Source organism: Phaseolus vulgaris, chromosome 6, assembly GCF_000499845.2.
Source record: "Phaseolus vulgaris cultivar G19833 chromosome 6, P. vulgaris v2.0, whole genome shotgun sequence".
Lineage (NCBI taxonomy): Eukaryota > Viridiplantae > Streptophyta > Magnoliopsida > Fabales > Fabaceae > Phaseolus > Phaseolus vulgaris.
Genome location: NC_023754.2, coordinates 18,893,056 through 18,906,403, shown reverse-complemented (window position 1 = coordinate 18,906,403; position 13,348 = coordinate 18,893,056). Strand labels below are relative to the sequence as shown.

Here is a 13,348-nt window from a genome sequence, read left to right as displayed (position 1 = left end):
ATTTTATAATGCTTTTCAATTTTAATGTATTTTACCGATATATTAAGCGCAATGGTATTGATGTAATTTATAAAATAACATCATTTTATCACAAGTTTTTTTAAAAATAACGTCGTTTTATTATCAAAATAATAAAACTATATAAAAATTGAAAAACATGATCATAAAACGTGCAAAAAAAAAAATAAAAAATACAAGTGGGTAAAATGTGTAAAAATGAAAAACTGATGAATAAATTATTGACCCCTTTATATATTTATATATAAAGCAGATACTCGTCAAAATAAAACTATGCAGGAACTTGTTTATAGGTAGAAATAAATGAAATGAATTTTGTTTAAATTTAAACACTTATATAAGACATGTGTGTCTGAAAAGTGTGAATAGATATTTTTAAATAATTCCCCATGAAAGCATATTTACTCTTAATAAGATAATAGTTGAAAACTCTTTTTGGCTACTAAACTATTCCATTAATCATTATCAACTTTTTCTTCATCTTTCACTTAGAAAACAACTGGCTGGCTCTTACCAGCCTTAGACAGTGCTTTCCTTTATGCTATAAAAGACACTATAACTCCACCATCCATAGGAAAAGAGATTATCAAAATCATTTATTTAGTGCATATTTGAGAGAAGGTTCAAATGATTTTGGTGCTATATATAAATGACAATGAATTTTGTAAAGTTTTTTATCCATGTCAAATCATTTAAGATTAACTCCAGATTCAATAATATACTACATTTCTTCACTGTTCCTACTAGGAAGATAGAACCTAAAAAACTATTGAACTCTTCGTCTTCTTCCTTGGTCGAGCAGGTTGCTAGGTGCTTGACTGTGGTCCTTCTCGTCTTCGTGTTTCTCCTTCGTCTCTCGGTCTCGAGTGAACACCGAATGGAGTACTTGCGAAAGGTACTCTGACGCTCAAGTCAGTAAAGTGGGTGATTGGTATTCAGGTAGATGTACAGTAGTAAATGACGTACATTGTTCCTTGGAAAGTGTGTTATTTATATTATTTTAATGGACTTACCTCATTAGGCCTTATTAGTATAATGGATCACACTTAGGATTACATTACCTAATCCTTAATGATGGTTTAGTTTCACTAACTTTGATTTCAACGTTAATGGTTATATGTATCGGTCGGTCTGGTCATGCGTTCTGTGTCGGTCGATCGGCCAGGTAGACAGAGACACGTCAGCGTATGTCTCGATCATCTCGGACAGAAAGACCAACACACGTCATGATATCGGTCCCGCTACATCCCCTTGTTCTTTCTCAGTTTCCATTGATTTGTTATTTCCCCTTAGATGAAAAACTTTGTCTTAGTTGAAATGAGCACCAAATATGACCCATACATCTCAACCCAAAATTTCCAAACACAAGGTAAAAAAAGGTCCAAGATTAGGATAAGGATTGGAAAATATGAAATGTTATCCACACCAGAAGAAGACAAAATGAAAAACAGTATCACAAAACAAGACAACCCAAAAGTCAACCTCGTCCTTGAAATTCCAAAACACATGACACAATCAACAAGCCTCAAACGTTGCCACCATATCTCAAAATGGGGTCCTCACCATGGCCCACACTATCAGCACCATCGCCACCACCTGATATACATATCCCAAACACACACGTTCTAGTCTCACTCTGTTCTGAATTCTATCTTCTCCCCTGTTCCCAAGTTCAATTCTTTTTATCTCTCTCGAGTTTCTTCTTCTGCTTCCCTTTCTGGGTTTAGTTTCTTTGCTTTGTTTTCCGCTGTTGTCCACAAATGGTTACACCAAAGTGCTGCCTTAGATTCTTCAAGTTCCGTGTACTGTTTCTCATAACCACTTCCACTTGTGAATGGTCCTTGTGAATGGCCTAAACTGACCCTTACCAAAAAACCACACGTACCGTATGTGCCTTCAAAATTCTTGACACACGAAGGGCAGTGACAGGAACATGTCAGTTTCATAGGAAAGTTATTATCCGTTTATTCTTTTCTTCTCACCTGTCTTATCTTGTCAATTCTTGCAGCTCCACTCTCTCTGAACTTTTCTGTTTTTAAAAAGAAGCAAAATTTAATCAAATGGTTGCTAAGGACTATGATCCCTTGACATGTGCGGTTGGTATGAAAATGGGTAGGATAATGCAGTGTGTCGATCACTCAAAGCTTTTCTGGCTGTTTTTTGGGGTCTTCTCCCACGTTTACCACGAGGGGAAACCTCGGATTTAGGATTCTGCTACTACCTTGGAGAATAGAACAAACCGCTTTTTTGTTTGTTTTTGTTCTTTCCTTTTCAACTTTCTCTGCACTGAAGTTGTTGTGTGCAGACAATATCTTTCGAAGTTTTGGTGATTGTTAGTTTAGTTACTAGTAGGAGTGTATAGTTAAGAATTCAACATGTATTCCAATAAAGGGTATAAAGAGGATCGCAAAGCTGAGCCTCGTTACATTGAGACCGACCCAAATGGTAGATATGCTCGGGTAAGTTCTGAATCATATAATTTTGTGGCTTTTCATTTTCAAATTTGTTGTGGGTATTTAAATTTTGTTCGAAATTGGATTAATTTTGTTACTTGAATGTGAAAAAGGTAGTTTTTTTGTGTGTATAAAAGGGGAAACAACTTCTTAATATTTCTGTGGCTAGTGAGCTCACTGAGCTGTGATACTGTGTTACTAGATTTTAGTGAAATCCTAGATAGTTGATAGAAAGAACTGATTAAAAAATCACGTGGGTAATCAAATGCCTAATGATTAGACATCTGATCCTCTAATTTAGATGCTTTTGTTATTGCTTTCCAAATAGAATTTAAGTTTTACCTATCTATCTGTATAAAAAGTTTTGCATTAAAAATCAACTTAAGTCATAGAGAAAAAACTCAAAAAATTCTGATAAGAAAATAGTATCAAAAGCGTCTAAGGTCCTGCCTATAAATTTGTCAAACTTATTATTTCTTATGACTTATCTTTGTCTCAATTTTCTAAGCAGAATCCTCTGGAGTTGAACGTCTATTAATTTGGGGGCAATCGGTTTAGTAATAGGGAGTTGTTGGAAATCAAGTTTGCAAGAAAAGGAACTATATATTGAATATACACCATTTAGAGTAAGACTGAGTGGATTAACCAGGCTTCATGCTTAGTGATATGCTACTATAGTGAAGACCTTAGGGGTTGAATAACCTAACATGATATGTGTTTGAATGTGTGCCAGTGAAGGCAGTCTTATCCTAATAAATTTGATTTCTCCAGCAAATATTCTCGGCTTAAATTACTAGGTTTGTTTTACACCAATCCTTTAGTTGAGGCAAACAAATTAAAGATTGAAAATGAATCTAGACTAAACCATCCGTTTGTAGATTTCTTAAAAAAGGGATAGGCTTGTGGCATGCTATATCTTCGTAAAAAAATTTGTTGATACACTTCCCTTTAATATCATTTGAATTTATCATAATTGTGAAAATATATTGCAAATGTAGTGATATAGGAGATATTGAATTACCAAAAAGTATGGACATATGGGACTAACTGGAATTTTAAAAGTGGAACTGGTATATGCATTAATTACTGTAAAAGGAAGTATTTCAATTTTCTTTTGATATTTGCAAGATTTATAAACAGTGATGTCATGGACGAAATGCTCTAAAACTATGTGGTGTTGGCTCAGATCATCATGTCAACAATAATTCCTTTTCTCCCTTGCCTGGTTTGAGCCTAGTGTAAACAATTTCTAAAGTTCTATTTCAAGGAGCTATGCATAGAATTTCTGTTAATTCTTTACTTAAAGTATAATGGAAATTAGGATAGCATCACAGAGATGATTTGATGTAAAAAAATGTGTGTTTTATGTGACTAGGTTGGAGATATTTTAGGAAAAGGAGCAATGAAGACAGTGTATAAAGCAATTGATGAGGTCCTTGGAATAGAGGTTGCATGGAATCAGGTCAAACTCAATGAAGCATTTCGCAAGCCAGAGGACTTGGAGCGGCTTTATTTAGAGGTTCATCTCCTCAGCACCCTCAAGCACCAATCCATCATGAGATTCTACACCTCTTGGATTGATGTCAACAATAAGACCTTCAACTTCATTACAGAAATGTTTACTTCAGGGACTCTAAGAGAGTAACTTTCTTTCTGACTAAAATCACATTCGTCCTTTCGTTTAATCTTGACATTTTAGTAGGTGCTCAGGTTCCTTCTATGTTAATGTGTACATTGATGGAATACTATATATTAAACTCCATAAGATAGGGATATGCAATTTCATGGCCTGCACATTTGGCAATGTTAAATTACTAGATTATTTTACCTTTATATGATATCCATGCACGATTGCAGAATTAACCTTTAAATCACTATAAGAAGTACTTTAATTGATCAGTTTGTGACTTGTGCAGATACAGGAAGAAATATAAGCACATAGGTCTGAAAGCAATAAAGAGTTGGGCTCGCCAAATCTTACAGGGTCTTGTTTATCTGCATGAACATGATCCTCCAGTAATTCATAGGGACCTCAAATGTGATAATATATTTGTCAATGGCCATCTTGGACAAGTGAAAATTGGTGACCTGGGTCTAGCAGCAATTCTCCATGGTTCCCAACCAGCTCACAGTGTTATAGGTATTTATCTTTTTCCTGCCAATAAATGTTGAAAATCTTGACTGTTGTTGAACCTCTTGAATTGTTGTGTTAAATTTTTTGCCTTGTGCCAGGCACTCCCGAGTTCATGGCACCAGAATTGTACGAGGAAGAATACAATGAACTTGTTGATGTGTACTCATTTGGCATGTGTGTTTTGGAAATGCTTACATCTGATTATCCATACAGTGAATGTACTAACCCTGCACAGATATACAAAAAAGTAACATCGGTAAGTTCTGATGTAGTCTAAGGTTTGAAAATATCAGTAGAGATACATAGGATTTTATATACAAGCAACTTTTCTGTCTTATATTCAGGGGAAGCTACCAGCAGCATTTTTCAGGATTGAAGACACAGAAGCACAGAAGTTTATTGGCAAATGTCTAATAGCTGCAGCAAACAGACCATCTGCAAAAGAATTGTTGAATGATCAATTTCTTTTGTCTAATGATGCATCAGCCATGGCAAAGATTGGGATTCAGAAGCCGTTTCTAAATTACAGTGAAATGGAAACACTTCAATTGAGTGATGATTTACCTATGACTAAAATGTCAATAACTGGGAAGCTGAATCCAGAAGATGACACTATCTTTCTCAAAGTGAAAATTTCTCAGAAGGATGGTATCAATATTTACTTGACTCTTGATGTCCTCTTTCCTTAATTATAAGGAAAATTTTATTTTGAACTTGTTTAAATACATGTAGCATGCACTTTCACCTCAAGATTTACTTGTGTTTGGTAAATGAACTTGATCCTTTAATTGAAGTAACATCTTCACAGGTTCTTGTAGGAATGTATACTTTCCCTTTGATATTTACACAGACACCCCTATTGATGTTGCAATAGAGATGGTGAAAGAGTTGGAAATCACAGATTTGAAGCCTTCTGATATTGCAAGTATGATTGAAGGAGAGATATCTGTTCTGCTGCCGAATTGGAGGAATAGTAACTGTCCAGACACCTGGCATGCATTCAGTTATAATGATGACAAGGACAATGAAGATCCTCACCATCATTTCCACTCTGTTTCTTCTTGTTCATCATCCCAAGAGTCAACACCAGGCTTAGTCATCAGAGTTGATGACTTATTAAATGGTTGTCATTGGCTCCATGGTATGTCTCCTTTGCCCCTACCCCCTATGACAATAGCTACTAGTGAAATGTGCAAGTGTGATTAGGAAGTCACAGATGGAATAAAAATTAGCAATTTGAGCAACATATAATTGAAAAAAAAAACCTACAAATCTAATATTTAAAGGCTTGGAGTTGAATGTAGTGTGAAATTCATTCGTATGGTACTTTAGAGTTTTCACAAGATTATGGTTAGGATTTCAAGTGTGATTTTGGTCTCACAAATATAAGAAAGAAAACTCGGTCTCTTTTATATGTAATACTCATAACTCGAGACAAATACAAGATTCTAGGCTTGGTGTTATAAAATCTTTCAAATCATTGAAAAGGGAAACTTGATATACTATTATTTGCAGGTGATGGACTTGATGATGCCAGTTCAATATGTTCTTCACATGGGAACTCAAACTTTTGTTCAGTGGATGACCAGGAGGAACACAATAAGGCTTCTACAAAAAAAGATAAACACCCCATCATAAAGAGTCACATGTGTACTAGATTTTCCCCTAATGAAGACCCCATCACTGTGAGCCATTGCAAAATTCTAGCAGGACCACAAACACCTACTGGCAAAAGTAACAGGATGATAGACAATCGTAGACTATCTAGGAACAAGTCATTAATTGATACGAGAAGCCAGCTACTGCACAGATCACTGGTTGAGGAGATAAACAAAAGAAGATTCAAGACAGTTGGAGCTGTGGAAAATATTGGATTTGTGACACCTTATGAGGTTACCAACAAAAAGTCAAATCCAGCATGTGGTGCTCTTGATGTGAACTCTTCAAGAAGTAGGAAGGGAAAAAACTTGAAGGACAATTTTTTTTGAAAGTGGCTATGCTTGAGCTTTCAAATCAAATAGGAAAAAAATGGATGAGAGCAAATGATAAGGCTGAGGTGCTATGCAGTTTTTAGACTTTCAAGGAATAATGATATGATTTGAAGAAAAACAAAATCCATCTACAGGGTTGGTCAAAGATATCATTCAAATTAATGTAAATATTTTTTAGATATTAGGAACTTGAAAGATTACTCGTTAAATTTTGATCAAAGAATGTTTTGATTTAAAAAAGAGAATGAGACATAGGACTATATGTTTCATGGCTACAAATGTAACACCCCTAGTTACTTCGCTGAAAAAGCTATATCATATATATATAATCCACATCATCAAATAGTATTATAAAAAGAGTCTTTTTTTATAGGGATTTTTAAATATACAGATGTATCAAAATAAAAAGGAAACTCCATTTGCTTAGGAGTTCTATCACCTTCAAAGTTCTTTGTTTCCATCACTACAACATTCTTTGTTTTATCTTAAATAAATAAGCAACGATTTTCTAAAAGATTGGAATAATCCGTTGCATTTTCCGTTTTGGACCATGATTTTATATCTGTTGCAAATTTTGTGTTGTCTAAAGTCAAAAATGGTATAGTGCATGTAACACACGATGATCATAAATTTTAAACAAATACACAAGAAATAGGGTAAGTTGAAGATTTTTAAAACTTTCAATATAACTTAAGATTCAAATAATACAATTACAAACATCTACATTGTCACACTTTATTTATTACAATGTACTAAACAATCTAAATAACTCATTTAATAGCATCCATGCCATAAATCCACTGACATGCATACATAAACACTTGACTCTATTTCTGAAAGATACATGTGTTGAATTTGACTACCTTCACTGTGTTATCTCTCCACACAACTACATGAACATAAGAATTGAGTCTTCTTATATGACAAAGTAAATCCATATGATTTGTCAGACCATGTATCTTTTAAACCACATAATCGGTCATATGAACTTCCATTTTTCATCTATTTGATTCCAATATATTACTAAAGTCATATCCTTATAGGCGAATCTCTAATTCAATGTATATCCTAAACAATCTCAACACGATATTTCCTTTCCTAACATATTATGTCCCAATTATACTTCTACATGATTCATAATTCATTTAATACCTCAAAGTAGGATACAATCATATAGAATTTTAACTTTTAAAACATATTAGAAAATATAAAAAAGTCACATGATTACATATGCAGAACAAGCATTTTTACCCAACGAGTCTCAAGCTCGCCAAGTGACCAAGTTCCTCGGACTAAATTCGCCCAACGAGTCTCAAGCTCACTCGACGAACAAACCATTGGAACCAAACTCGCCTAGCGAGTATGGCTCGCCTAACGACCAACACTATCAGATTTTTAATTCCCTAAATTTTGCCTAAGGAGAACATTGCTTACCAACCAAATTCGCCCAACGAGTATGGTTCACCTAGTGGCTAATGCTCTCGGGTTTTCTAATTTCTAAAGTTTGCCCACCAAGCATATGGCTCACCCACCAAGTCTATATAATTTGTAGAATTCTGAAATTGGTTTTCAAGTATTTTTCTACTAGTTTTCAAACTATAATTTCCAACTTGAGTCACTTATACATTTAGAGTCTTACCATTTTCAATTAAATTCATGCTTAAATCAACTAATTCAAAGTAAAGGATATTTTTAATCATTTAGTTAGAGACCAAAGCAACTAACATGTTAATCAACAAAAATCTCAGTTTTCTAAATTGATTTTCAATCAACACAACCATTCACAACAGTTGAACCAAAACATACTCCAATCATCAGCTTTCAGCATATCTACAAACAAGTAAAACATCTACATCACACATTATCACAATCCCTGTAAGAGAAATTTTGGAACTTGTGATCACATCAGATTCACATCCAGATCCTCTAACTTAAGGTACTATTGAAAAGTAAAACTAGTCTCCCTTACTAAATTGGACAACTAAGTACTAAAAAAGATGTCAAACTCCTAAAGAACGTAGGGATAACCTAACATGCTTCACAAAGTCATGATCAACAATTTGAATATATCACTAGGACCCTGAATAGAGACTACTCCTAGAATCAAATACCTCACATGCAAGGCACGTGTATAGGTACACACAAAAACTAAAAATTGACTTAAAGAAAAAAGGGGACCAAATTAAACTTACTCTAATAAAATATATGATCGGGTAGTCTTACTCTATTCACTACCAGGAGTCCAAAGATTGTCTTTGATCGTCAATGCAACTAAGGACAATGTTATATTTTTAGAAAGAAAGAAGATAGATAATGGTTATTTTAAAATGAAACCTGAATAATAACTAATTTTTGTTTTTATATGAACTTTTCACTTTAAGTGTTGTTTTAATTATATCACTTATACTCTAAATTATTTTCTATGTTTTTACAACAAATATATTATTAAAAAAGTAAAATTATGAATGTGAATATAACTTGTAGATAATATATATGAACATAAATTTTTGTAAATTTTCTATTAAAAAATCACTAACAAATTTGCGTCATATATATTTGCATATAATTATATGAACTAGTTAATAAAATTGAGAAATAAAAATTAAATATATATATATATATATATATATATATATATATATTGTGTCGTCCTCATCGAGATCAAATTTATAGAGAGACTTAAGAGTGATGTGTTATTCATATGACGATCCGCTAATATTAGGTCCGATGTGGAATATGTTTTTCCATATTCCAGATTAGTTATAAGGTGACTACCTTCCTAAATTCGAGTTTGTATAATTCGTTGCAACCGATCTCAACAAAATTTAACAAGTTTAAACAAAAAAACCAAGAAGATAACCAAACTTCATCACCTTGGTTTCACCAACCACATTTCCTACCTTCAAGATTCTTTAAAGAATCAACCAAAAACCAAATTAAAATCATCTTGACTGAACCAAGTACTGACCCTACCTCTAAGAACCAAATTAGCCTCCCCAAACCAAGAAACTACCAAGACTCACCCATAGTTCAAGATTCTTCTTCTTCTTCTTCTTCTTATTTTTGTGCCTCGAAGGTCCACTCGTCCAAGCAACCCTAGTTTGGGTTTCCATCACATCATTCATAATACACGAAAAAGTAGCCTCAACCTAAAGCAGTCTATGTTTACCAGTACCCTTTCTCTATATTGAAATTGATTAATCCTTCATCATCACCATCATTTTCATCTTCTACAACTGCAACAACCTTACTTTCAACTTTTGTCTTGTGCTCATCTCCATTTTTTCATAGCTTCAAATCATTCTTATTACTAGCTCCAACCTCCAATTCATCTTCCTCCAAAAAAAAATAGATGTAAGGAGTAAGTATCCACCATATCAATCCTCGAACAAATCGACTAATACAATGACATAATGATTGAATTTTAACCAATGTATACCGGCTATTTATTCACTATAGAAACTATTTAATAATAATATAAATTAATTTATAAATTATTTTTTTATTTTCTGAAATAGTTTATAATTTGATTACTACAACAACTAATTAATTTTGGTCTCTAAAATTGGTTTTTCTTTCATGATTTTCTTAAATGTTAATATATCAGGTTCACCAAAAAACAATTTGCAACATTATTCAATTGATTATTTCAAGATTTATTTTTATGAATTTCAAACTGTTAAATTGTTTAAATATGTTTGTCAAAAAACTTGTGTTAATTGATTTAACCAATTAAACCATATTTATTATCAATTAAATCATAATATAATTTATTAATAAATTAAATGCACATTTGTAATTCTCAAATGCCTAGAATAAATAAATTAATTGATTGTTTTGATTTACTTTTCATTATTTAAAATTAACATAACATATTCTCATTTACTATAATTAACAAACACATTCATTTAATTATTGAGATGGTATTTCTTGTTTAAGGAAGGACTTGTCAGAAAATTTTTAAAAAAAAAATATGCAGCATATCATTAATAGGAAGGAAACTTGATTTTTTTTAGTTATTTTCTTTTAAATTTTTTAATAAATATTTTTTAACATTTATTAATTTAATTCATTTATTAATAGGCACTAAAAAGATATTTTGTTCTTACTTTACTCTTTTTTTTTCAAAAAAAGGTATAAAATACGTAATAAAAGAAAGGAAAAAAAGTTATTACTAAAAATATGTCAATTAGAAATGAAAAGAAAGGAAATCATATTCATATTTCATCAAAATGAAATTGACTTTATCTTTGTTAATTTTATAATGTTATACTTATATAGTATTTGAGGATACTTATTGTTTGTTATAGGTAGTTTTTATAAATAATAAAATAATGAAATTAGTTATATTGATAAAAGTAAATTTGGTAATGAGTATACTAAAATTCGTAACAAAATGTTTATAAAAAGGAATCTTTCCATAATAAATAGAATTTTATATTACATGATTTGGAAACTGTTCCTCTCCCTTTGCATATATGTCAACAAAGTGTAACAAGATTATCTAATTAATACTTATCAAAAGAGATAAAAACAATTTTTAATAGAAAAATTAAAAAAAAAATATGAAGATAAATGAAAAAATATAAGTTAAAGTTAATTTATAAAAAAAAAGTATCAATTTTTCAAATGTGTGTGTGTGTTTCACTGTTTGGTCAAGAAGAAGGACTGAGAGTGAGGCAAGCAAGGATTGAGCTTTTTTCAAAGTCAAACAACATCATAAAGCATATCAATTCATGTGTTAAGCAAGGAATTACTCATTTGCTACAAGCAACAACATACTATTTAGGCTATAATTGATCTTCATGTTAAACTAAAATTATGACACACAAAGATCCCTTGTTCATGAAGTTTAATAATTTTGGTTCAATGTGGAATTATACTGTTCAAATGTCTGTTCAAACATGTTGGAGTAGGCTTGGAAGTGAACAAAATTTCTGTTTGAGGTTGGGTTGAATGCAACTTTTTCTATGTTGACTAGTCATGAACTTGTCCCACAATACTAAATTTGAGGCAATCTAAAATCCAAACTTTCTGTCTCTACTGGATTTTTGAAAGAAACATGACCTGAAACATTAGGGTGTGTGTAAAGAGCTGATCAACTTTTAGCAAAGAAAAGTAAATTATAGAGAGTGATGAACTGTGCAATTATGGGAGGTTTTTCACCATTTAACATAATGTCTAGTTGGCTAAGTGGACTTTTTTTTGCTCACTCTAATGTGGTCCTCCCTCACCTTTGATTATTTCTTCTACAGCCTGTGTTTGTGATGATTTTGTGGTCCTCATGATGTGCTGCATCAACTTTTCTTCCTTTTTCCTTTATTTGCTTCAACACTCCCCATTTGCACACAAATCAAGCAATGTTTACAGTGTTTACATGTTCCTTTGCTCTCCATTGGCTCTGATTTTGATGACAAAGCTTACTAGTACAATGAATCACAGGGCATCTAAAAAAGGTACTAATTTCAAAGTTTTGCAAAATGTAATTGATAATGTGATTATGGTTCTACATTGTTGTGGTTTCCTTTTTCACTCTGATTGAAACAATTGAAGTGAGTTGAAAAAGTTTTACCTAACAATCACAGTTGTAATTATAAACTACAATTTCTTTTATCATCAACATGATTTACACAATTCATGTATTATGTAATCCATTTTAGTTAGTGAAATGAAACTTTTGTTGCATATAAAGTAACTAATAATTGTTATTATTATTTTTATGTAATCCATCAATACGTGATAAATGAATAGCAGATGAAATAAATATAAAGGCTACATATTCATCTTTATTCACTGTTCCCTACCACAAACAATGCCATCAACTGTCATCTTCTTGCCCACATATTTATTCCAACTATTCCACAATATGTTTAGGTCTATGCATAGATTTTATCTCAAAATCAATTTATATTGTTCAACAAATATATAATTTGCATTCCAAAAGTTGAACCATGAGAGTTAGAAATTTACAGTATGGTGCTCTATCAGACCAAAAAGAAAGAGGAGCTAAAAAACTGTAATGAGTTAATGATACCAATTCAGTTTTCCCAATATGGTAAAAAATTACTTTTTTTGGAACTACCTATACTTGCAGATATATTGGAGGTAAATATTTGAGTCTGCTAAAGGGTTGACGAGGAAAAGAGTTATGGCTACTGCTACCAAACTACCAATCTTAATAATTGGCATGTATAGTGTTTTTAGTTGGCCCGGGGCTAGTAATAATATACTATTTGAAGTTTCACACCTTTGAGGATTATTAGTAAGTTACTATAAAAGAAGCAATATGTTTGATGTTTTTTCTGGTGCTGCATTCTTAGAGGAACACTGGTAATAAATCTCATCATCATCTGATAACAAACATTCACAAACGACCCAGTTAAGGGCAATTTCTTGAAAAATAGTAATTAGAATAAAAATCTGTTTCTTCGGTTGTTACTTTCTTTATTTTCTGAAGGGACACTTGGTCATGTTAATTTTATCTAAGTAAATTTTGTTACGAGATGTCTTTATCTCTAGTCGATGATATTCTAAGTCTGCCTTATTGCTGATAGTAATTTAAAAACACTTTAACATAGACACAAGCGGGGCATTTGACATAATAGATGAACGCAAGCAACTAGAACAACAAAAACCACATAAGGAAGTGGCAGGGCCATTCAGAAAGTATATTTTTTTATTTATTTTTGTTAGCAGATTGTTGCTCATCATGGCATATAGGTAGAGAATGGATCATACACATACACTAGTGC

General features: G+C 32.1%; 1 protein-coding gene across 1 annotated transcript; it reads left to right on the top strand.

Moving 5' to 3' along the window:
* Nucleotides 1-1,623: 1,623 nt before the first annotated feature.
* Nucleotides 1,624-6,939, top strand: LOC137831555 (probable serine/threonine-protein kinase WNK4). The gene is made up of 7 exons (XM_068639279.1): nucleotides 1,624-2,477; nucleotides 3,847-4,112; nucleotides 4,388-4,611; nucleotides 4,704-4,861; nucleotides 4,950-5,253; nucleotides 5,414-5,746; nucleotides 6,121-6,939. The coding sequence occupies exons 1-7, from the start codon at nucleotides 2,394-2,396 to the stop codon at nucleotides 6,591-6,593; spliced, it is 1,842 nt and encodes a 613-aa protein (XP_068495380.1). The 5' UTR covers nucleotides 1,624-2,393; the 3' UTR covers nucleotides 6,594-6,939.
* The last annotated feature ends 6,409 nt before the right edge of the window (nucleotides 6,940-13,348 follow it).